Source organism: Geospiza fortis, unplaced genomic scaffold, assembly GCF_000277835.1.
Source record: "Geospiza fortis unplaced genomic scaffold, GeoFor_1.0 scaffold138, whole genome shotgun sequence".
Lineage (NCBI taxonomy): Eukaryota > Metazoa > Chordata > Aves > Passeriformes > Thraupidae > Geospiza > Geospiza fortis.
Genome location: NW_005054307.1, coordinates 6,608,562 through 6,635,559, shown reverse-complemented (window position 1 = coordinate 6,635,559; position 26,998 = coordinate 6,608,562). Strand labels below are relative to the sequence as shown.

Here is a 26,998-nt window from a genome sequence, read left to right as displayed (position 1 = left end):
TACGTATGCAGATCTATTCCTGATATATTGAAGTAACCGGTGAGATCCCTGCTCCCACTGTGTCACTAACTTCTTTCCCAAGCTCTAGGTGCAGCAGATGTAATACATTTAGATTTTTAATGTGCCTGTGACAAGTTTTCACACATATTCAAAAAAAAATTCAATAAAAGACATTGCTGCTGGATTGGTAGAAAAGTTTTATGGGACCAAAACAGCTTAAACAACAGCAATCAAAACCTTAATGGTCACTTTTGGAGGTGAGTCAGTATTTAACTGCCCTCAGGACTTGAATTAGGGCTGAGTTTTTGTTTAATGTATTCATCAATGAGCTGATTCAAAAAAAACTTCTAAATTTCCAGGTGATACTTCCAGATAACAGTGAGGCACTCACAAAGGGCCTCATTTAGCTGAGGGGACAAGAAGATGTCATATGAGCTTTAATACAGTGGCCTGATAGACCTAGGACAAGTGGTCTAAATCCTGTCTACGCAATGCTCGACTTAGGACTGGAAACCAAACTCAGGAAGGAGATCTTGGAGTCATCCAGGCCAATTCTCTGAATCATTTGCTTACTGTGTAATGATAGCCAAAAAGCCAGCAAAATAATGATTATGACACAAAAAGGTACCGAGGGTAGAACAACAACATATGTTTGAAATTTACAGCACTAACCTTAAATTCATGTGTGCTTCTAGTCTCCATACCCCACGAACATAGAAGAGCAAGGAAAGGTGAAAAAAGGCAACTAAAATAGCTGGGGTTCAGTTTCTGTGGGTACACAGGCTGGAATTCTCATTTTTGGAGGGAACTCAGAGGGGGCTTATGACCAAGGCCTTCAGAGCCATGAAAGCAGCAGCTGAGGTGACCATTATCCTCAATGCACACCACACAACAACAGCACATTCTGAGACAAATTCTGATTCACATTAGCGTGAAACCTTGGTGCTGGGCAACTCAGTGCTCTGACAGTGCTGTGAATCCAGTACCCATGGACAGATAATTGGGCTTTCACTAAATCTAAGGGAATTCTAGGAGAGGCTGATGCATATTTTTTATGTCAGTTGTAAAATAAAATTGCAGGACAGCACCTGGGCATCAGAACGTTGAGGTATTTAAATGTCACACTTTGGTCTCAGCCAAGCTCTCCAGCATCAGCCATCTGTCAAAGGAGTGAGTGAAGAAGGCTAAACGCCATGCCAGGCTTCACCACTGCCTCCTTTCTGAAAGCAAGGCCCGAGCAGCAGCCTGTCCAGCAAAAAGACTGGAAGCCTTAGTTCCTCTGCTGGGTTTATTCTCTTTTCAGCTCTATTTCATTAATTTTTCTTTTGCTATGCATGAGCAATTTTCCTCTTCTCAGTGATTAGATTAATTGCTTTTTGTAACCTGAAGTTTTGACACTCACATCTTTTTGGTGTTTCCAAGTAATTTTAAACTTTCCCTTGAGAACAAATATGAAAACAATTTAGAAAGTAAAGCCATTCCTCTTATTAAAGGTGCACATTTTATGTAATTTGGTCTTGAGACATTTTACAACTTTCAAATAAGCTTCTGCTTTCATTTATCTAGGTGGTGGTGGCCTGATTCAGATTTAAACCAGAATCACATTTACAAGGATTTGACCATGCAGAAGAGACGTGATCAGAGTGTAAATACAATTCACCAAGTTATGGAAAAATGGTCATATTTACTGAAAATACCTAGGTCTCCTCCTTCACAAAGACTAACCACTGCATTGCTAGTGAGCGCAGATGCTTGATGACCTGTTCTGAGAGCACCAGAAATCCCAGAGAGGACAGACCTGAGTGTGGAGAAGATGAGACAACTTTCTCCAATGCAGAGTAGCAGGGGAGGTTTACCTGTGTACATGTGACATTTGTTCCACTTCATACTACAATTGTGATTTTTAATGACATTAGATGGATATATTCTTAAAGCCTGAACTTAATTTACAGATGACCTGTTCAAAAATATTTTTTTTCTACTTATCTTTTATGCAACCTATAGCCCAAAATATCTAGAAGTAGGAAGATCTCCAGATAGCTACATGCAAGTTTATGTACACCCTGGAGGATTCTTGGTTATTCAGTCTATCTAACTTTCTGTTCTCAAGTGCTGAAGTAACTGTATATCTGGGAGTCAGCAACTGCTTTTTTATTGCATTCTGCAAATTTACTATGCCAAATGCTTAAAAAAGCCTTAAAATATAAAAATGATGGCAGATCAAAATGGACTGAAATGTCAGTTAACAAAGCATACATATAAATTACATTTTTAAGAACTGGCTATAATTTTTTTTCCAATGATTTGTCTCAAAAGTATAGCATGTTGATATTTTCAGTTAACTTCAAACGAATAATGAGCACTTTTACTAATTTTTGCATTCCTTGACACACAAGGCTTATATAACATGCTGACTCATTACAATTTTTGTTTGTTCTGATTTTTTAACCTGGATTTAGGAAACTTAAATGTTCTTCCTTGTTTCTCTAGATTTCTTCACTTGAGGGAAGAGACTTCTCTAAGAGTAATACCTTTGACTCTGTAAAGTGAGTACATTATGTGTAGGTAAGTGGAAATAGTCTACAAATGAAGCACATTTCTGTTTACTGAAGACTTGGTTTAAAGGTCATAATCCAACTTGGCATTTCTGTAAGAAATGATTCTTTCTTCATTTTCCACTACTCTTCATTTCAGAAAAATCATGATGTGCATACAATTTTCCTTTCTATGCTATCTGTTCTCTGCATGAATGATGTTCAAAATTCTTCTCCTGGAAGGCATGGATAATAGGTAACAGAACCACATTTTTTGCCTCCTTACATGTGCCAACATCTGGAAAAATTATATATTTACGGTGCTTCCATGTAATGCCTCTGTAAGCTCATACTTTTACTATTATTCTTGCCTTGTCACATAGATGAGCCTCATTTTACCATGATGGTTTGTCATGCTGCAAAAACTCTTAGAATTCACCTCCTGCCTAGTCCAACAGACTTTTCCAAGGCCTTTTGGGCTGAGTTACCTTCATACTTCTTTTTGGCTGTATAAGAAGAGGTCCTCCAACACAAACCCCAAATCAAATCGCTTCTTGAATCTTTTCCTTCCACTGTTCCAAATAGTCACAAATTATTCTGTCACAAATCTGTAATCAGATTTTCCTGGACCTCCACTTGCATTTGAGAAATACATTTATTTTTATGAGCTTCCCTAACTTAATTTTTTTAAAGCTTTTCTCAGATTTCTCTCTCCTTATTTCTTTTGGTGCTTTTATATTTAGTTCTTCTCTTTTAGTTTAGCACCTTGATTTTGGAAATATTGATTCATTAATACTTAAACACCTAATTCATTATTGTAAATACTCTCAATTACTTCAGTAAAAGTCAAAGTTAAATGTATTCATGCTTTTTAGATTTTCTGGATTAATGGTACATTCATAAATATTTTTTTCAAAGAGTGTGAGTGCAGGGTAATACTCTTTGCTTAAGAAAAGTAATTTTGACTTACATTAATATTACTAGCCCTGCATAGAAGACATCAACATCTTGGAATATTGTTGTTACAGAGAGCAAAATTGAAACTCTAAAAGATTATTTTATAACTGTTGGTCAATCAGGGAAAATCACAGGAATTAAAAATGCATCTAAAAATACTGGAAAACTTGTCATATGAATTACCACTAAATTATTCACCCCAGAGCAAACCAATATTGAGGTTTGAGCACTCATTAAAGAATTTGGATAAGCTGAAATCACAACAACAATGTAATTTAAGTCTTATGCAACAAATAGAGCTAAGATAGGGCTATTCTGGTCTCTCTCACATGTATTATTGCTAGCCCAGCCCAAAATGTTGCCAAACAACCACTCCCTCTTTAAGTTCAGCATACCTTCAATTTTTCAGAGGTGAAAGAGTTGCACAGGGTGTAGTTGGACCAAGTTCGGTTGCTCTCAGGATGGCGGAACCAATTTCCAGTTTCATCACAATATTTTGAGGCCCTCTCTGATGATAAATTGCAATAACAGTTATTTTAATATATGTGTATTATGAATTAAAAAACCCATCTAAAATGATTTCTTTCTTTGGGAATAAAATGCATAATAAAATCCAAATTACTTTCAACCCGTGTAATTAATATCATTAATACATATCATTAATACATCTTGCTGTTTTATTGTTTTGTTTTTTTTCTGAGACTCATCTGGTGGTAACCTTGTTTAGCTGTCTCCTTTTTGACTGCACCCACTAGGGTATATATGTCAGCTTTCATTCACACACAATATTTAGCTATAATAATCCATTTAAAGAGGCTGTTGACAGCAGTTTATGAAGAGAAAATAACCACAGGTGCTGATGCCTCAAGGAAGTGCTCAGGGTTCCAAGTATCAGGGTTAAATGAGTTAAAAATATGGCGAAGATAAAGGGCAGTCGGTAATGTCTAAACCAGAGCCTGGGTGCTGACAATGCCAACAGCCCAGCCCAGGGCTCTCTGTGCAGAGGAGAGGGAAAGTCTCTCCCAGCCTCCCCACCCGTGGAATCCTGACATGCAGAGCGGGAGCATTGCTTGCTCCCCTCAGGGTCTGCACAGCATGCAGGCACAGAGACAAGGAGCCTCACAAACATTTTGGCAATGATCCCACATGTCCAGTTTAATTTAAGATGGCTGCAGAGCTCTCTGTTTCAATAATCTGATGTGTCTTTGGCCTCTACACAGGTGTCTCTGGTGCTGGCTCCTTCGCCACAGGTGGCTCTGGCATCCTTCCTGACAGCCCTGCCATATGGATGATGTTCCAGGCTCGTGCTCCCCTGCACGTCCTTTTGCTGTGGTGGGGAACAGTGGGGCTTCAGCAGAGCACAGCTCTGTGGGGTGCCTGGAGCTGCAGGCGCGTGCTGTGTCTGTGTCCCCCCGTCATGCTCACACTCCTGCTGGGGACACCCTGGATGCTGAGGTACAGACAGTCTCTCCTAATCACCTGTCAAGTTTTGGGCCAGTTCCTTTGGCCTTTCCTCAAGCATTAGCCACATGGGAGTCACTGGAATGTTTACCCAAGTAACAAAGACAGGAAAAGATTATAAACTTTTAAAATAATAGACAATTATTTGGTCTTTTCTTAGTGACACAGAGACTTATGAAAAACATGTTTTTTAATTCTGACCTTTAAAATAGTCTGAAAAGTCTATCTTGAATTTCCTTTGCCTTTTCTAGCTCTATAATTTGATTTGCTTTATACTTAGATTATCAGCATTTCCAGTCAATACACTTTTACAGAGCCCATAGGCATTTGAATATACACATTTTCATTTTTTTTGGTTAACGTTCCCACTTACTTTTCTTCATCCGATGATTAATAGTTCTATTAATTTGTAAGATTCATACTCCTAAAGCCTAAAGAAAAGAACTGATCATATGGTTAAGGTACAGATAGTATAGACTAAGTTATTTTACTCTGACTATGAATACACTTTATATTATTCCCTTGCAGAAAAAAAGAAATCCTCAAGAACACAGCATATTTTTTTAATTATTGTGTCTTTTGGGGGACTTGTTAAATATCAATACGTGCATCAACAATACCAAGAGGAACAGTACATGTTATTTTAGCCTTCCATTGCTGAAGCTTGGAGATAATCTCAGACTGCCCATGTAGCAATGCTCCCTTTTACTCATTGCCAGATGCTATCAAAAGCTGGAAAAAGTTTTCAGTCACAGATGAAAGATTAATGGTTACGCTACCACGGTACATGGTGTGCAAGTGTTATCCCTGCGAAGTGCACGGCTTTTGTGGATCTGCTACAGAGAACGTATGGCAATGTCATCCATTATCTCTGTACTTCAGTGCCTGGGCAGGCACTCTGCCAGAGTATAATGTGGCCTCTGTAAGTTAGAGACAAACCTTTCACTTCATACTTTTCCTTAAAGCCAGACAAACACTGATCCTACTAAAAACTGATCCTATTCTGAAAGTGCTGATGTCCCATGGACTTCTCGCTGTGATGTGGGAACACAACTGGGGAATAAGCGCTTTTTACTGTCCATCCTAGTGACTCAAACAGGTCAAACATCTCTCCTAAATCTATTCTTTTATACAGAAACAGAGCTGCAATCCAACCACTGTTCTACTGCAAGTTTTTCTAGAGTGACCCAGTAGCAAGTGGGGGAATGAACCTTGGCATGCATTGGTTCTTTGTGCTAACCAGAAGATATGGTAAAGTCTGAAAAAATACACACCTGCAAGGATGGGCAAGACAACACTAGCAAGGCAAAATGGAAGTTTGGGGTTTGACATTATTAGAATACTGTGTAAACACTAATTTTTTAGGCTCTGTATGTACCCTATCAGCTTGGATGGGACATCACTTGAGCATTGCATTATTCAAAGTGGAAGAACAGTGGCATCACATTGTACTGATCTCACCTGATTGTAGAACCTTAAAGCTACATAATTCATAGGCAGCTGTGCAGAATATTTGCAGTTAACTGAGAGAGATAGACACTTCAAGAACTGTCTGGGCAAAATGGGTGTGAGCAATCTCATCCACAAAGGAAGTTTTGTGGGAGCAGTGAAGTGTCTTGAAAGATTAACCAGTATCAATTATTTGCACGGGTATTGTTTGTGCCACTAATAGTGTTTTTATGAATCATATGCTCATTTAAAAACCCTCAGTCATCTACATGTAACAAATATCTTAATATCTCTGGAACAACATGATAGCTCTATCAATCAGGCTTTTCACAGTTAGACCAGAGCTATAGCTAGCACATGTTAAAGGAACTAACAACAGTTTTTTTTTTTTTATTGGTGAGTTATAAGATGGAAGAAGAAAGAAGTTCTCCCCTGTTGCAGTCATGGTCAGCACATACCAGACACTGAATTCTTTCCCATTGTTTGTATAGACCTGTGCAGTGCTTCATTTTGCAGAGGAAGGAATAGCTGATGTTGCACATCGGATTTATTCACATCTTCAGTAAAATATTCTGGAAGAAACCTTTTCCAAAATGAAAAAAAATCTCATATAGTTCAATGGAGACCCTAGAAAACTTCAATTCCAGTGTCCTAGAAAATGAAGGATTATCACTGTCTTCAGAATGTCTTAGTCAGCAGAACTAGAATCTCTATAAGAGTGATATTGGGCAGTATGGGGATAGGAATTGATTTTTAAAACGCAGCTGTCAATCTTGCTAAGGAACAGGACGTAAATACACAGAAGGGTAAGAAGAAAAGAAGCAGCTGAACAAAAAGTTCAGGTTTGTCTTTTTTATGATTGTCTAAATTATATCCTTCAAGGCAAGAAAATAGGACCAGCAGAAATCCAGAACTATCTATTTTAGTTAAATGCAACCAAAATTTAGATTTTGTGGTAGCAAGAGAAGTCGTCTCCCAGTGTCACAGCAGGAAGGCAAGGCATGTTCTTCAATTGTAAGAGGCAACAACACATTAAACATCATCTGATTAATAATAATCTAATTGCTTATGGATGCATATAGATTTGCTTCCAAATTGCACTTCTAGAAACTCTTCTCCTGAAGCTACATGAAGAGTTATGAGTAATAGCTTTCAAAAGGGAACTAAAGACAGAAACCCAACAAAGCAGAGGACTGAGGGGAGTTTTGCTAAATGCACCTTTGGTTCACAAAGTGGGGTGGATACTGCTCTTAAACACTGCTTTCTGCCAAAATGTAAAGAGAATGAAGCTGAGATGAAAAGGGGGGTCAGCCACAAAAAAATTCCACATTTGGTTCCCTTGCTATATGACTGTACCAAAATAATTCTGACTAAATGCACTGTATAGGGACAGTGAGCTGGGCAATGTAAGGCTCCCCTGCCACAAACCCAACAGCTCACAGGTGGCACAGGGCAAGGCTCAGCTCCTCCTGTTAGCCTCAGTAAACCTGCCTTGCTAGAAGGCCATTATATCCGCAATGTATTTTCTTTTCTTCCATTAGTAAGAATATTGCCAGCATGAATTACATACTGCATTCCTCAAAAACTAAACTCCTACCAATATCAGTGTGACCTGGAACCATTTCAGAGGGATTATACTAAAGATTAACCTGTCTAAAATATGAATATAAAATACTAATTGAGAGAATTGCATGTTGCCTGAATAGAGGCAAATAAAATAGCCCTGCTCAGAGTTTCACAGCCAGAAGTGGATGAGACAATGAATTTCCTGCTGTCACTGGCATTAAAGCAGTAGGTCTTGTTAGGTTTTCCAGACAAATTGATTTGTTTTTATGCATTATCACATTGTGCATGATGTGCACTGCAAGAAAGAGATTGATTCTTTCACAACACATTCCTGTCTAGTAAGAACTGATCTAAGTTCAGTGAAATAGGTGGGACTACACTTGGTAGCTAACTGTGAAGTTGTCAGACAGGAAATGAACAGAGCACTGAACATGTTCTCCTTCACTTTGTTTCTGTGTTGTTTTCTTCAGAATACAATTTCACCTTTTTTACTTTCTAATATATTCCACAAATTTCTTCTTAGCATCAGTGCTGAATGTTGTAGGGGATCAGATACAGAGGGCTGGTATTCAGCACCTACAGATATGGATGGGAGGAGGATTCAATACTGTACTGACAATAATGTTTCACTTTTCCAATTATGAATGATGTAAGTATCAAAGCAAAAAAATACAGAGGAAAGACATTATTTTATTTCAGGTCTCAAAGCTATACATGGCCTCTTAGTGAAGTGACATAGCCATCGATTGGCTGATACACAGTGGTTTTGCAGATCATAGTGCAGCCCAAAACAACATAGCGTGAAATAGTTGTTTCAGAAATCCATGGGGTTACTTGCATGCCTAAAATATATACGGAGGTATTTGGATGTCAGAGACTCGATGGGGAGGAAATCTGACAGTCACTACATCATGGAAAATTGCTATTTTTTAGGATGAAGTTTCTGTTTCTCAGCAGAGAAGCTGGCTGTATTTTGTTTAACATGAATAAGGTACCAAAGGGAATAATGACTTGTGATACAAAACCCGATAGACTTCTCAGGACAGTTCAGTCTGTGCTTTTGGCCACCTGTTAGTGGCAGCCACTTTCATTAGCAGCTGACAGACTTGTAGACAGCCCCCTTATTTCTTGTCTCCCTCCTACTCTATTAAGTGTCTGTGTGACAACTAGCCACCTGTAAAGCAAGACTCACTACCCACTGGTTTGATGCCACATCTGTAACACATGCTGGGTTACTCAACAGCTATTCTAGGAAGGCAGCTCTGGCTCAACCAGGAGATGCTGAGCTGCTGCCAGAACTGGGAAACAGGGTTCACTGACCAGGATGCAGGCAAAGAGGCTGACAGAGGTGCTGATGAGGAGAAGAGAAACGTGCCAGAGGAAAATACCGGGTCCAGAAGACCACAGGTATTGTTCCTAAAGAGGACTGCAGAGAGAACAGTAGAAAATTAATTACTGGAGGAGGCTTTTCTTCCTCTGGTGCTGTACACAGAACAGGAATACTAAAAAAATTCCCAAATTTCAACTTTTGAATCTTGCCAGAAAGAGTAACTGCATTATGGACACACTGTGGGCCAGACTTCATGACAAGCATTTGTACATTAAGGAGTGATTTGCAATCAGTGTACAAGCCACAGGCCTTGGTGTTAATGAGCATTAGTAAGTGGGGTGAGATACTTCTCCATGGATGGCTTCAAGTGTTCCTTTGAAAAGTGCTGGTGTAGCAGAGCAATTTGCTCAGAACAAGTCACTGGAGACTGATAAGAGGAAAAGCTGAGAATAGTTAGGTGGGGAGCAAGTAGGAAAGTGGCTCTGAAATCACTGCCATCTATGAAGGATGAGGACCTTTAGTCATTTCTGTGATCACAAGGCTGCCCAACACCCACCTTTGCAGGTACAAGCCAAGCATTACATGGAGTATACATAAACTAAGACTGCTAGTGCCATATATTTTTTTTTCTTCCTTGAAAACCATGAAAGCAGGGAAAGGAAAAGACTTGTAGTAAATCTTCCTAGTCATAAAGAGGGCTGTTGCTGTGTGGGAAGGATATCATGAGTAAAATGGAGTCTGAAACAGAAGGTACAGACCACATCTTAGAGGCACTTCTAATACGTATGCAGGAAAATTCTTGTGCAACCTAAGGATCCAGAGTCTCAGGCTCTCTCCTGAATGTGGGCATTTCTGTGTGGGAACTGAACTAAGTTTAGCCAATTGTTCTCAAATGTTCTTTTGGAATCTTTTGTGCAAAGAGTCTAATTGTTGAAGTACTGGTCCACAGAGAGGGAGACCTGAGTGAAAGACAGTCTTGTAGCTGAGGGTCTCAGCTTCTCAGTCTGCTTTCCCCAGGTGCTCCAATGAGGAGCCATGAGCATGACCCTGCTCCAAGACTCCTTCTTGAAAATTATGACACTGTACAGAAAAGAGATCAAGTCTTGTGAAGAAAGGGCACAAAAGACAAGATCTTATGATTTGGTGCCCATTGTCTGTCTCAGAGGCGTAACTTGCTACGAAGATGAGTTGGGTTGGTCTCAAGGTGTTTCCACAGGAAAGTGGATAGTGACCTTGCCACATGAGCTCACTTTCCAAGCATAGGATTCCTGAGCAAAAAAATTTCTTTCAATCCATCCTGTCCAATGCCCACTTCCACTAGAAAGGGGAATGTTCCTTCACGAAAGATTGAATGGAGGTCAGACTGGGTCTGAAGTTGGAAATTTGCTACTTGCTGTGCGAATTCTGTAATTATGGACAGCTTGATTAATGAAGATCAGAAATAACAATCAATATGGCTGCTATTGTAAATGGGATTCAGCAAAATGTGTACGGGGTTTGATTCAACCTGGAAACTCCTCTGTTTCTAAATAAGCAATAAGCTCAAGAAAATCAATTTTAGCTATTGGTGCCGGATAATTAACTCACAGCTATGCAATAGTTTATTTCCTTCATTTCCAGTTGGGCACCTTCATTTTGGGTTAAGCTTGTTGAAAATTTTCAGATTTATGCACCCTCCCTCCCAAATGTTCCATTTAACTGCAACTGGTGCATTGTGACTGTGTAGAATTTAGCACAGTGTGCCATCAAGCCCCACCTAGAGGCAACGTGTCCTGAACAAGGAGCACACAATTGTGTCTCTCTTCAAACACTCTTCAAACTCTTTGCAGAGTTAAACTTGTGTCTAATATTTCCTCATATCTGTTTAGAAATACTTGCATTGGTTTTTCATTTTTCCTTTTAAATATTCTTCAATTACTTCTCTCAGTCTACTTCTAGTATTTGTATGAATAATTCAGCTAAGAACTGAAACTCAGAGACTGAAAGAACATTATTTCTGCTCATCTTCTTTCATAAAATTATATTTTCCAGTAAAAACTGGAACAAAGAACATACTGATACATATTTCAAGCACATAAGCATCTTCTCTTCATTATAAAAACTTAGAATGTGGTGCTAAGAATATCTTGATGTTGTAATTCAGAAGCTGACATTTTCATAAACTAGCTTCCATAAATCCATGGGTTGTATTTACATAAATATAAATACGTATAAAATATTTTAAAATTAAAATATGTTAATTATGGAACCCAAAAGCTTGATGTGTTTTAATTTCAACCAAACTTTCTGAGATTTTACAGAGCTGCAAAAATGCCACTGGATTGAGTACATCTACTCAATGGCACAAATGTTCTGAAGACATCCTTTGGAAGATAAAATGGTAAAAAGAAATACTCTACCGGTTGGATCGAAGTCTGGAAAATAATCCGGACAATTCTGAGCAGTGAGCCTTCCAGCAGGTGTGTCATCCCAGCACAACCAACCATCCCATGTTCGGTTGCAGAACAGACCTGGACATTTAAGAAGATTGCAAGAGTTAATTCCACAAAAAGAGTTAACTCCCTCCTGAACTGATCTGTTCTAGCCTCTCGAGGATTATTGCCGCCTGCAGATAATCAAGCTTTCTTTTTGTAATATATCCTTTTATTATTGTAACACTCAGAGTGGCATTCAGGTACTAGAAGGTACTTGTTTTTACTGACCTGATGTTAGTGGTATTCATTTTACCAGAAAGTTACATTTTAAAGCATATTGAACTGAACTTTGAGTGTGGGGTCCAACCCTACAAATTTCTCTTCTTGATTCTCTTTCTGTCAGCTCTAAGCACGTACACTAGTTGTGCCCAAGGACCTGTGAGACATCCATTTTTCATTTCACCTTTTGCTGCTCAGTAGGTCTGACAATCAGGCATTTGGAATGTAAAGATAGGAAGCATTTGTGGGGACATGCCAGCTAAAAGCAACATTAGCAGAGACAGGTGGTCCCTGCCAGGCTGTTGCCTGGTTCAACACCAGAGGCTGGTGATGTAGCTACAAACGCAGCGAAGCAGGTGCAAGATGGATCTGTAGCAGGCAGATTCTGCCCGCTGACGTTGTCTAGGTAGGCATGCTGTGATCCTGTCCTCATCATGCCCCTTCTGGGAAGGTGGTGCTGTTGAGGCTGTGGGACGTTCCCAGCCCCCAAACAGCAGAACTCAGCTCGTTGTTGATCCCTGTTACAGAGATTGTACATGCCATGGTCCTCAGAAATTGTGCTCTAAGGCTGTTTGCTGTAACATGTAACATGACTCATCGTGGATTTATACAAGATACACATTAAACCCCCCTACACTTCCTGGTTTTTTTCCATTCAAAACCAGTTTATGTTGGAGAAAGAGTATTTGTCACCAAGATCATCAGGTTAAAGTGAAATAGAATGAGAAGATACATTTTAGCTTTTTTTTTTCACTCTGGGCCTGAGGAAGTATTAAAATGAAGGTTGTTTTTGAAAGAATTGTAATAGAAAGCACCTAATAAACACTGCAAGTTATTAACATATAACAGGTAGTTACTTCTAGAACTTTTGAAACTATCCACAGATAAACTAACTGAAGCAAGAAAGCTGTAAAAAGACATCTGAATTGTTCCAACTTGCACCAATAACTGCTTGTAAGTCAAGTAGTTTTTGATTAAAAATAAAAAGCATAAAATTTAAAACTGAATTTTTTCCAGATTAGATCTTGTTCAGAAAAGAAATTTTTATGCACACTTTTTCTTCATTAGCTAAGATTTTATGCACATATATTTTTCAGTTATCAAGTTAAATGTGCAAATGTTACTTGTTCACTTAATTAACCAATCACCATATCAGCAGCTTGTTATCTTTCCTTCAGGCATTGTCATATTCTTCTAGATCTTTGAAATGTATCTGAAAAACTTTTAGGAACATTTTTGTAATACCAAAGAAGAAGAAGAAGAGTAGAAAGTGATTGCAATCTGAGCTTGTTTTTGAAAAGTAGTGCCAAATGGAGTTGGAGGGAATATCTAGTTTTAAAACTTTAAATCCTTCGCCTGGCCTGATAAAGAAAAATAATCACATAGGTCAATCTATGCATCATGGACTTGTCTTCCAAGGTAATTATCAGGATATATATATATATATGCTCACATTTATCTTTATCTATCTATCTCTGTATACATATACACCCACATATATATATATCCGGACACACTGCTGTTCTGGAGGGGTGGTCATGTCCTTCCATGTGCCTGAGCTCCTCATTTTACTTTGTCTTCAGTTCAGAGTACAATTTCAGTGGTGCTGGCACCATTTTGCAGTCATCCATTATCCTCAGTCTGAGTTATAAATGAATTAAGTGCACATTGCCATGAACCAACAGCCCCCAATGGCATCACTTAAATTTAGCTGCCAGCTGAAGGAATGCAGGCTGTCCTCCTGCAACAGCACTGCCCTTGAGAACCCTACTAGGAATTCATGTCTTGATACATATAAATTCCCATCTCATGCTGGAATATCAACTTATCACACAAGGAAAGTGAAAAAGAAAGGTGAATCCAGTGGTTACTGTCAACAGATGCAAAAATCAGGTGTTTACAGAGGGGGAGACTAAAAGAGTAATCTAACAAGAAACAGTAAGTTACTTCCCCTGCAAGTCCAGCAACTAAAAGGCTTATTTTTAACCGAAACACCATTCCTTCTACCCAATAATCCTGTTTAACTGCTTGTGGGTACTATTCACCTATTCACTATTCACTCTTCACTATTCACTGATATTTTTTTCTCTAGCTCCTCATATCTTCATTCATATCTTCTGTGAGAAAAAGTAACCAGAACTCTCAGTCCCAAACAGAAATGCTGCTTTAAATACAATTGCAGCATCACTATTATTTGTCATTTTCCTTTTTATTAATCTTCATGTATGCCTTCTATTCAATAAAGATGTTTTACAAACCTCTTTTATAAGCCTCAGTGTTTTATAAACCTCTTTTTCCTATTGTTGCTGCTGAATATAGAATATGTGGAACTTTAGCTGGTACAGAGCATGATACCCAGCAGTCAATACAGAAACACCAAAAAATTGAAACACTGAGTGGAGCAAACAGACCAACATTTATATTTAGGATTCACAATCAGGTGCGACTTTGCTGAGAGGTTCAGGAAAATGTTATTCCCCAAGCAAGAACAAGAGAGATTCAAGCAGCAAAGCACTGAGCCAGAAATGTAGGTGACAGGGGAAGGAAGAGCTGTTCATTCCCTGGGCTTCTTCCAGGCTTTTTCCTTTCTTTGCCCTAGGAGGATGCTAAGTAAGTGTGAGTTTGTTTACTGCTTGTGGAAAGGAAACTGGACCCTGAGGAAGACTATGGGTTAGTATAGAGAAGAAAATATTTCTTCATAGTTATATAACCACACATGGCAAAATAAAGATTCTTAAAAAAACCCTTTTTACCTTTTTTCTTGTATGGAGGAGCTCTGTTCATCCTCTCATAACATTTGAACTGTGAATCTATTATCTTCTGCCGTATGACTGAATTTTCAGTTACTACAGGCTCTAATGTAGGATCAGTATAATTTACAGCAGAAGAAAGACTTGGAACAATTCTCTGTATGGAAAGGAAAAGCTGTTAGTACAACTGGATAAACAAAGAGGATTAAATTTACAAAAAGTGAGGACCAGAAATTTCTATTACTCATTCTTGAAAGGCCTTTTATTTGCACATATGTTTATCATTATGATGGGCCTTGTACTACTTACAAAGTAAATGCTGAATTTATTAGTTTACCTCATGAAAACATAATATTTTAACCAAGCCATTTTTCTTGCTGAAGAGACAGTCATTAAATACTTGATAAAGTCATCAAAATCTTTTCATTTAATTTAGTGTCTTCAAGAGAATTTTCTGTTAAACCCATATATTTCTGTTAACTTGTGCTAATTTCATTCTAGACAGTACAGGCAAAATACCTCAGGGCCACAACCTTTGCTTTGAGCTTCTGCAACAGTTAAGGTCAAAGAAGGTAGAGTTTAAACCTCAATGCCTGACCTTAGCTCCTAGTTAAGTACCTAAGCAGACCCCCTAAATTTGATAGTCTAAATAGCAAGGTCCTCTTTGATACAGTGGCATCTTCTGAATGATCCCATTCTAAACTGCCTGTCTGTTAAAGGAAAGGATCACTGCCTTTGGAAGGCAAAGATCTCAGCTAGAGAGGTCAGTTATGCTCTTTTGCCTTCCATCCATCCATCCGTCCGTCCTGCCCTCAATCACTCCACCCCTCCTTCCCACCCCACCTTGTACAGCTGAGGTCTATAAGCAGAAATGAAAGTGTGGAGCTTTAGTTTGTTCTGTTCTGCCTCAATCCTGTATTGTGACTCTTCTTTGCTTGAAGGTGACAGTAAAAGATGAGTTCCTCTGCTTCCCCACTCAAAAACAACATTGCTGTAGCACTTTCCTAGCATGACCCTCTGTTTTCCCCTATACTAAATGGTACTGAAGCCATCACAAACACATTCAGATTAATTTTCAGGCTGCTTCAAAATCTAGGACTCTCATAAACATACAAACTTGACCTTTTTTAGCAGCAAATGCAAATACAGAGATCTTTAGGCATGTATTTGTAGTTGTTTGAACTCAAAACATGACAGGTTTGAAAGTTCAAATATCTGCTTACTTCTTACATTTTGCTGCCCCTTTTTTATGGCACATCACAGACAATTGTATTCCATCAATACATTACTTCCCCCCGCCATTTGCATGCTAACTCACCTTTGTAAATACATGGCAAAACCATAGTGTGTTTGACTTAACTGAAAAAAAAGCCATTACTTTTATCCTCATACTTCTGTACTAAACCATGTAAGTTCAATATTTTTATACTCTTATATCAAATCAATTATGTTTTTCTAATCTCATCTCATCTCATCTCATCTCATCTCATCTCATCTCATCTCATCATCTCTTTTGACACAAACGTTTTCAACTGTATACACCTGCTAGCTGGAGGACATGGAGGCAGTCAATCTTGTACTTAAGTAGGTGCTTGAAATAAAGTAGGAGGAATAAGAATGAAAATATTTTCTGGCAGAGATAATTTTATATAAATTTTAGATGTATGTATACATCACCCTCTCGCCCTCCCCCCAAGATATATTTGGATGATGAAGCCATTTGGAACATTTCATCTGGCCCTCCAAGTAAAAAATTAAGTATCTAGAAAGTCAGAACAGGAAATATAGAAGCAAAGTCAAACATCACAGATCCCTTAGCTTTAAAAAGACTAAAGGGAGCAACTGGAGTCCCCAAGAATATTTTAAAAACCAGCCAAGGAAATCCTAAATCCAGCACAGGAAAGTGGAGATAAGGTTCTTCAGATAACCTCAGCTTTGTCATAGCCCTTCAGGTCCATGTCCATGACACAGGCTCTGGTGCTTCTCTGAAGTGATTAGTAGATAATGCATGTTAATTTTTCCCATTCTTATTTTGAATAATACCTCAGTTGCAAACTGTACTCAAGACAGAAATAACAGCTTCATCACAGGATGCTAGGAGGACTTCTATGGCAATGCCTTTCTTCTTGATAATTTCTCTGCAATTCTTGGCCAGTTTGGGAACACATCCATATGAAGGATGATGGTTTTGAGGGGTGAAACACAATTTGGGCATTAAAGTCACAGTATTCTTATAGATAGTTTCGTTACTTGCAGTGTGTAATTCCTGAAGAAGTTGGCTCTTATTGGGTGCAGTTTAATGAGAATATTCTGATTCTTGGAGGTAGAGAGTACCTGTGATGGTGGATAGATTAAATGTCTTGTACTGTGTACAAAATTATGTAGGAGTGCTCAGCCATGTAACCAGGAGGCCCATTCTACTGCCCCTGCACAAGACAATCGTGGAGCAGCTGAAATTGCCAGCCAAATTTCTACTGCCCACATTTAGGCCAGCATTTCACTCAGACAGATAAAAATATGAATGAGTTGTGCCACTAAAACTCATCAGTGGAAATCACTTGATGGCCTCCAGTAAAATGAAAGCAAGTTTGGATAAAAGTCGGAATAATAACATTAGATTTATAATGGTCTCTGTCCTAGGGTTACTTTATGATGCTTGTATCTCAATCATCTGCTCTGTTTATGCTGGATATTATATTCTGTGCCTTCAAGACTGGCTCTGACAGCAAAGGTGGGGAGAAGAAGCACAGTTTTTGTTATCAACCTCACTCACTCCTCCACATTCGGCTGGACTGTGCTGTCTGGGCATGGACGGGCCAGAACACCACACTCCTTTTGCTTTTTAGCTAGTTAGTTAGTTTAGCTAGCTGAGACAGTCTGAGCTTTCCCTGGGCTGTTTTTCTCTCCCTTTTCTTGGCACCATTTGAACCTGCTCCAGACCGGGACCCACGAAACACCGAAAACACTTTGCAATGTGCTGGGGCCCACTCTACAGCCTTCCCCAGTGCTGGAGAGACTGACAGCAGAGTGACCACCCACCAGAGAGACTTTCTGAATTTGTCATCTCTTCAGAGCAGTGAATGAGTTTTGTCATCCAGTATTGTTCATTTTGTGTGCTGGGGGCTGCTGTGCTTGTTAAATAAACAGGTTCTTTCCACTTCCCTCTGAGGAATCCTTCCTGAACTGGTTGGGGAGAGGGGCTCTGTGGGTTTGCTTTCTGGAGGGGCCCCCTTTGAAGGTTTTCTTCCAAATTTGCCCTAAACCAGGACAGTCTCTAAAATTATTTTTATTCTTTTTTTTTTCCTCTTTTTTTCTTTTTCTTTCTATAAAACACAATGACTCAGATCTTCAAAGGTAATTGCCCAAAAATCTTTCTGGGCACTTTTTATGTAATTGAATAACTTGTGTGGGAAATCAAATTAAGGGGTTATACATAGGTATGTCATCTGTGATATGCCCTTTAAATCTACTCTTTCCTTTGATTGCTATTCCTCATTTTTGTTTGCCTAGATCTGAAAAGCTGGCCTTGGAAGCTTGAACACAATTTTCTTCTCCATATAAATAAGATTACCATTTCAGCAGATTAATGAAATATAAATTTTGTGGCTTGCTGGAGGTGGAGAAGTCATATCCCTGTTTCAAATACTGGGTATTTTACCATCCAAAAGAGAATCCCATGTCCACCACCCAGAATTTAAAGCTTGACCTCCCAAAGTCAGTCCAGTGGTCTGATGATCCAGCCTTTATATACCTGTAGTCAGACAAGAATTTTGGTACAGTTTGTGATACCAGATGTTATTATTTGTTTTAGTCTCCCTCACTCCTTACCATAGCAGTCAGAAAAAGGCAAATGGGGCAGGAAGACATCTCTGGCTCATTATTCTCTTTTCAAAAACAGCAGGAGCTTGGCTATGGTTACATGGGAGAGAAAGTTTAGTCTGTATCATGTTAATGGGAGAGGTTGAGAGTGTCCCATGAACATCTGTGTATAAGTGTGTATCAGCTCTCATGGAATTCATGATTTTGACTCATCTCTTGTACTATGTTTTCATTGCTATGGCAATGCATTTTAGAAATTAAGACTTAAAAGACACATTTGTACCACAAAAAAGCCAAGGTCAATTAATCTTTGCCTGGCAACTACCTACAAATATTGAACCTATAAAATATGGAACAAATTTTAATTGTTCATAGTTCATTAATGCACATTAAAAAGCCTTCCCATCCATGCATCAGATACTTCAGATGGAAATATAGAGGATGTTTATACAATAAAGGAATGCCTCATTCATTTATAAACATTCTTTATTAAGGAGAAATAATTAATTCACAATAATCAATGTGATCATTGCTTAAAAATGCACTGAATTCTTCAGAAGAAAACAGTTTAAGTGATGTCCCATGCAGCAGTTTAGCAGCCGTACATATGATGTCACTCCTAAAAGTCCAAGTAAATGACGTCATACATACGACCACCAAGCCACCACGTGACAAATGACTGACATAAGAGAGTGAATTATCATTACAAAGAGAAATAACAGGCTGCTGGGAATGCTGAAGTTCACTTTATACCTGGAATGAATAAAGGATTCTGAGAAAGCAATTTGGCTTCATTATTAAACTATACAGGAATGAACAAACAATGCCCTGGTTTCTGTAACAGTAACTGCTGTTAACTTGTGCTAGGCTGCGCCTGTTTCTGCAAGGGAGAATCCAGATGAAGTAAGCATAAAAGTATTTCACTTTTTCTTCCCCACAAAATATTGGACACGATGAACAAGCATCCCCAAATATTTTTCTTCTGCCATCAAGCAGCTTGCAGGACACTAACACTAACTGTATATGACATTCAGGAAAAGAAGGCTTTTGTAGCTGTCTTGTTTTCCCCTCTCTTCCACTAAATATAATAATTTAGCAAGAATTATTGGTGAGCTCAGGCTAGTAGAAATTCTGGATGCTCTAACTGTTTTTTATTGATTTCAACAGCTCAATCATTCATTTGGTATAATTCTTTTAAAAACTGCTGTGTGCAGTCATCTCTTTGTGGATCACTAAACTTCTGTTCTTCAATACATCACATTTTAGAGGAAGAGCTCAGCATGATTTAGATGAGTTGCAGAGCCCCCCTCATATTTTTATTATGTTTGAACTACTTTTCACAACTGCTAACGTTGGGAAAGATAAGAAAACAACTGTGATACCTTAGGAAGGTCATTAGCATATGATATTCAGTAAACATAATCATTTCTATCCATCAGAAGTGTGCTAGGAAGCAGCAGGCAATTTCTTTGGGGAAACACTACAACATGACATGTTTTACTTAATCACTGAATGTTAGAATTTTCCCATTCTCTACCGCTGTTGGAGCAGGATGGTAATTATCTCAGTGAGATCCCATATGACAAACATGGCAGATTTTGGCAGCTGTTTAAACAAGCATGAGATTATCAGGTGCTGTAGATGAAGACAAGGCTGTTGTAGTGAAAAGCAAGTCATAGATCTTACAGTTCTTTTCCATTTCGACGAGATTTGCTTACAGAAGAAGCTTTACTTTCATTTTAGCCTGATAAAAACTGTGGGCTAATCCAGAATACTTCATGGATATTTTCTTGCAGCCCTGATTATCCTCTTGTGAGAGGTCTCTTTACTGCAATCAGCTGCATAGCAACAGCCTTGTTTTTAAAAAAAGCAAAGATACTCAAGATGTCCTGATCATCCCTGAAACTGGGTGAATAGAGCAGAGTACAGCATTCCTGGTTCTTGGGAAATGATGAGCAGCTTGACTCCCAAATACTCACACTAATTCTTACCACTTTAAAATATCAGCAGTTTGCTTTCCAGAGCTTCCCTTGTATGAGAACACGTTCTGAACTTCTGAGTGCACATACTTACAGCATGAAGCAACCCATAAATAGTTACACAGGGAGGTGTGCATGCAGAACAGCAGCTTCCAAAGGCATGGTCTAAGGTGATGAGGCCTAGGGGGATGTCACCATTCAAGGCTGGGAAAGACTCTGGGCTGCCAGAGGTGCCAGACAGCAAGAAGGGTCAGAAGAAGCGAGACAAAGGAGGCTGTGACAGATTTTCAGCAGCTCTTCCAGCCCATGGGAGATCTGCTCTGGAGCAGATGCTGGAAGAGATGCTGTCTGAGCAGGAAAAGGCTTGTTCTCACAGTACCTGCACAGACATGGGTTTCAGAGATGCACACTGAGAGCCACTGAGCTGAGCAGGAGCAGGAGCCCAGTGAAGTTTGTGTCCACACCACTCCACCAGTGTGTGTTGCCCTCCCAGCTGTGAGGATCAAACAGAGGCACCATGGGCAGCTCCCCCATCATGGTGGCAAGTGCTTGACTAATGGTTCTGGAGGCTTGAACATATCCTACCACTGTATTCCGAAACACACCAGTTTATGCAGTTAGCAAAAATTACATTTAGGTTTTCATATAATTAATTTTCAATGTTTTGTGAACAGGAGTTATTCACGAGTCTTTCATGTGTTGGAAAGAAGTATCAGACTGCATATCTTTGTGACTGAGGCTTGGTAGCAACTTAACAGATTTGGACACAGTGAACATGCACAATTTGTTTTTTGCTCAAAATGAGTTTATTTTAAAATAGAATATTGGTCTAGTGGGCCTAATTGAAAATAGTGTGGCTTTCAGCTGCAGCATCCGTTTAGTCCTTACTATGCATGTTGTGTGTGGTTGGCTCAGGACACAAAATTGGAGTATGTGGGAAAAGCTACTTCATCAATCCTCATTTCCAGGGCCATTTGTAGGCACAGTTCTTACTTGAGAAAATAAAGCAGAAAATAGAAATCTCTTCTGTCAATGTCCTGAAAAATTGATTGGTCACACAGGAAAGAGACCCAAATCTTCTTCTTCTTCCTCATTCTCAGAAGTTTGATGCTGCTGGGTACACTGTGCTGATGTTCCATTTTTCTTGTGAAGAGAAACGTGCACTGGGGACATGAACTAATTGCTCCAGCATACCAGGGCTTATGTACTTGAGGAAACAAATTCCAGTCACATTCTGTGGCTCTCAATAGTTGCAAAAAGCTAGAGACCATCAGTCTAAAGTGAACTACGACATAATGAGCAATTAAATTTTCTAGTGGAATTTCATTTTTATAGTAGAGGACTATAAGGTGATGCATTATCCTGCATCCAAAAACAAGAGAATCCATCAAAGAGGAAGACAGTAAGGAATTGCTTGTATTTCTAAATTATGTTTTGGAACAACTCATGCTTCAGGGTTTTTTTTGCAAAGATGGGTTATTATGGATCTGTACATGGAATTGCTATCAATTCTGTGCAAAAAATTACATGCATAAAAGAGATGGTTTCTATCAGAAGGTACCAAAAGCACTTGGTATAAAGGAGGTGGTGGAAAGGAAGTGTCTGTGCACAGCAAATCAGTAATTTTTTGTCTGTGACAAAATATTGAAGGAGAGATATGAGAAGAATCTGTGAAGTCTTCTGCAAAGCAGTAACTATATAGAGGGCAGAGTGTGCTCCAGATCTGAGATTGTGTTAGGGAATCACACCTACACTAAGAAAAGAGATTTCAGGTAAAAGTCTCCCCTACTCAATAGGGGTGACCACCACAGGGGAAACACCAGCACCTACAGTGGGGCAAACAGCACAGAGGAGAAAACAAGGATCTCAAAATGTTGTGTTGCTTTGCAACAGCTCACAGCGATCAACTGGGAGTTCAGGTCACAAATGATAGGATGACAGAAAACCATGGAAGTCATCAAAGAAGGGAGATCTAGAGGGTGTCTTGTGGGGTGGGTAGAGGAGAGGATGGGAAATCACTCTTGTCTGTGTTGCAAATCACCTTAATTACTGTATTTACTGTATGATTAATTACAGATAGTGGATGACAGGTCTCACAGTTCTTGGAACAAAGGAATGATTTGAAGAACCAACAGAGTGGGAACCAACAGAGCCTTTTTGAAAGAGAGACACCCTTTACTCATTACAAACCATAAATAAAATGCAAAAAATGAATGGCTTCTACCATCTGCAGATGGGGAAGTTTTTGGAAAAATGACTGAGGCAAAATATTTTTCATATTTGATCTCACAGCAGTTTCTGGATAAGTTTCATGATGGAAAGAAAAGCTTGTTTGTGGTCTACTTCTGTGATGTGACTTCCTCCCTACCAAAAGGGAAATTAACCTAAGAGATGTGAAAGTAGAGCACAGTATGCCCACTGCAGTGGGGAAGGAAGGCACACAGAGATTGGAAGCTTGAAAATGTAAGTTAAGTTATCCATTGAGGTCAGAATATTAAGTGCTCTTTGGTGCAAAGATATTTAAAATGAATGCATGTGCAGATTCCACTGAAGAGTTTTTAAAACAAATCCCCCCCCTGGAGAGCTGCAGGAATGAGCACAGATCTAACATTGCACACATGCTCTCATGGGTGAGAGATTTAAAAGATCTGGGGACAACAGGGCAAGGATCAGTCCTCCAGGGCTGACCTACAAACCCATGCTGTAGGTCAAAGCATCTCAAGTGCTCAGAAGTGTTGTTGACAATTTTAGTTATCAGAATATTTACAGTCCTGTCACTTGACTGGGACCAAAATAAGCTGGATCTATTTCTTCATTTGGCATTGGCTTTTTATAGGAAGAATTGCTGTTCTTTGTCAAGACCCCTATCAAGCTATGCAGATCAGATGGGATTCAAGCCAGAAGAAAGCTGGTCTCTCTCAGGCTCTTTGTTACAGACATTTCTGACCACGGGTGATTTCATAGCCACACATTGTCACATGCACCCTTGTAGGATAGGTAGAACAGCCAACTCAAATGGTCACAAATGCCAGAATACTCTGATGTACCTCAGAGTAGAAGACTGCTCTCATGCATGGAGATTATTCCTCAAATCATTAACTAGTTCTGGACAAATTCTTCTGGGACCAAGTTAACAGAAATGTATTAACTCTCCAATTATTTCTCCATCTCTTCAGCTCTTCTTTGATGGAGGATCTTAATCCTGAACCATGAATTCGATATTTTACTGAAGTAATGTGTTCTTCGCTCTTCTCCTGGATTCTCCATGAACTCATTTAATCATTTTCTTTTAACCTCCTTCTATCCATCATTCTCTACTTTCCTTTCCCTTTTTATCTATATAAATTACAGTGGCAAACAGCGTTGTGGACAAACTCTGCTAGGCTGGGAGGAGAGGTTACAACCCAATAAGTAAACCGGGTAGAGCAGTTACTTATGGTCTCCAACATATTTTCTACAGCATGTGAGTTTCTTTTGCTTCTATGACACAGGATTTGATGAGGAGATGCACAGAGATATTTCACATTCCGATGTTGAAAATGAGAAGTAGAGGGGCAGGAGAAGCTAACCAACAAAACACAAGAAGACGACAAAGAAGAAGGAGAAGAAGAAGAAGACAACGAAGAAGAAGAAGATGATGAAGAAGAAGAAGACGACGAAGAAGAAGAAGAAGAAGAAGAAGAAGAAGAAGAAAGCTTTCTTCAGGAGCACAGAGCTAGAGTTAGATGGGGAATAAGATGGCAGGCATCATGCAAATTACTTGTACCACACCAGGGTAGTGAGGTGCTTGTTCCCAGTAGCATCATTCAGACATATGCTGATCATTCTGTAACTTCGGCTCTGGGCAGTATTCTCAATTCTGCCTGCCTGTAATGTCTATGATTTTATGATGATCAATAAATAATTTGAGGTTTCACAAGTAAAGTTCAGCAAAAGGATTCAATTTATGCAAGATGTATTTAGTCAGGCAGAAATGAATTTACTACATGTTTAGAACAAAAATTACTCAACCATGTTGCTTACATTAAAATAAACGTAATGTTGATATGAAACAGTTGAAAATAACATTTGAACTAATAAATAGATTTGTAAGATTATTTTTGATTTTGGTTGCTTTTCTAATAGCAGATCAACTATAAACTGTTAAAATCCATCACTATTTAAAAAGTCAGTTTGTCTCACAGAACAACATTAAGGGCAATTTTCAAACACACATGTACCCATGACATGCTGTAGCCTGTGAAACACAGAAATGAAAAGTCATATGCATAACCCTCTTCAGACTTGCAGTTCTGTCTCACCAAGAAACAATGTTTTCAAGTTCAAACTTCTATTAGATAATCTAATTAATCTTCTTTTGAAATTTATTAGTAAGGAAACTTCCTTACTTGTACTTACAGTTAGAAGGATGATGAGTAAGAAGCAACTCTGGGTTGTTTTTTTCATTGTGGAGTCTTCTTGGAGAGACACGTTGTAGATGACCCTTCTGGGAATTAAACAACAAAAATACAAGCATTATTGGACTTTTCCTTTTACGATAAATCCCTTGTCTTTGTGTATGAACATGTTTTTAGACTTAACCTAGACTCTCTGTGTGTGGCTGTTTGAGCACCCCCAGCCTTACATGTGCTCAAATTTCGTCTACTTGGAGGTTGATACACTTTAAATTTAGTTTCCTTTGTGGATCTCTGCTGGTGAGTACAGCTAGTGTGGGGTACATCTCCATGTTACTGGGTCACCAGCAGCAGACCCAGTTTAAACCTTGTGTCTTTGCCAGCTGAGGCTACCTTGGTTGTCATTTTTCAGCTGCTTCTAACCTAATATAGAGCTGCAGACCAATGAACAATCTGGATATTTTAAACCTGACTTGCAAAACCCAGAAAGATCCAGTTTGCAAATAAGTGTAATAGCAGTTCAAAAGACTTGTTTGTGGGGCTAGGGAAAGCCAGACTTTGAGTAATCTCTAGCCAGGTGAACAAGCCCGTAGGCAGGAAAAGAGAACCTGGGAACAGCACAGTGGGATTGCACGCTGCAGGATGCAGCTGGGTGGCTGGGCTGGGGATAGACACACAGCAGTGAAAGCCTCAGGCCATCAGGCATGACTGCTTCAGCACAGAGCACTGGGGAGGCAGAGCATGGACACGACTCCACAGGTTTGAAGGGAACTGGATCAGCAGCTTTTTGGTTTTCTGGGTTTTTCCTACATCAACACTTCTCTGGCCTAACTGGAAAAAATACCCAGGGGCCACCAGGTATAGACTTATTGCTTCACAGTTGTGGGAGTTCAAGAAAACAAAGCTCTCTGCATAAACATATTATTTTAAGTTCTAAAAAAATGTAAGTTCTGTATTAAATGAGAAATGCAGCTTTTGTCAAAGCACATTGTGCCTTCTGATGTGTCACAGACCACTCGTGGTGCATGTGCTGAGCAACACAGGACATGTGGCTGTGATCACCTTCAGTCACAGTAACACAGTGACTGTGTGACACCTTCATTTTTCAGACAGCTTAAAAACTAGAAGTTAGGTGTTTTCTACCTGGACAAACAATCCTGTGAGCACCCTACACATTTGAAACCCATGAATTTAATGAGAAAAAGGCACAGGGACTTAGGTGCTCAGTCTAGTTGACATGCAGTGAATATTACAATGACTTGTGTAACATTTGTCTCAGCAACAGCATTGTAACAGCTTTTCCCATCTTTAAATGGTCTGGAAGGGCACCCATTTTCAGAGGGGAAATGAAATATTGTCTTCATCTAAAGCAGAAATATGTAATGTCAAAATGTAATAAAGATGTGGCACTTCCACTTCAATGTAGCACATGTTGCAGTCCTGTGTCACTGAGATTACATAAAACATAAAGTGATGGCAAAGAGGGCTCAGAGGATTTGTTTCTAATAGGAAGTAGTCTTATTACTGTCTGAATCTTCCTAGAACCATTCTGCTGACTCAGATGTAATGCAAGATGCAAAAGAGCCAGAAATAATGCGCAGTTACACTGTGGGCCACAAATTTGCATTTGATTATTCACGGTAGACACCTCAATTGAAGCAAAAACTGGACATCTAGATCAGAGAAAAATGCCTGGAATTTTCTGCATATTTTTCCAGGCTCTTTCCTGCATTCTGTATTGGTTCAAACTGACAATAAAGATTAATGAATAACATATAAACAATGTCTCTTGGACGGCTGTACAGTGAGTATGAGCACGAGTATGGTGTTCATCCAGTTACACACTGTACTGCAAAGTGTTCTGCAGCATGGTGTAAAGCCAGTCTAGTGGGTGCCTCTGTTCTTGTTGTCATCATCATTTCTGCTGCATCTGTAAGGATTTTGTATCAAGTAGGTAAAGGGAGCACTTTGTCTTACAAACTGCCAACAGCTTTAAAATGCACAACAGTTCCTACCAATGGCACAGAGATTAACACAATCCTGTGACCTAGCAAGCATAAGATCAA

At 39.1% G+C, this 26,998-nt stretch overlaps 1 protein-coding gene across 2 annotated transcripts in view; it reads right to left on the bottom strand.

The window, feature by feature from the left end:
• Positions 1–25,356, bottom strand: part of CALCR (calcitonin receptor) — a 70,192-nt gene extending 44,836 nt beyond the window's left edge. The window contains exons 1-5 of one of the 2 annotated variants that reach the window (XM_031066807.1): positions 25,326–25,356; positions 24,937–25,024; positions 14,744–14,897; positions 11,697–11,807; positions 3,887–3,999 (exon numbers count right to left, since the gene is read on the bottom strand). In XM_031066807.1, the coding sequence (XP_030922667.1) occupies positions 3,887–3,999; positions 11,697–11,807; positions 14,744–14,897; positions 24,937–24,984 (426 nt within the window). In that variant the 5' untranslated portion in view covers positions 24,985–25,024; positions 25,326–25,356. Of the gene's footprint in view, positions 1–3,886; positions 4,000–11,696; positions 11,808–14,743; positions 14,898–24,936; positions 25,025–25,325 lie in introns of those variants that run through there. The other variant, XM_031066808.1, reaches the window with a different exon arrangement.
• Positions 25,357–26,998: the final 1,642 nt, after the last annotated feature.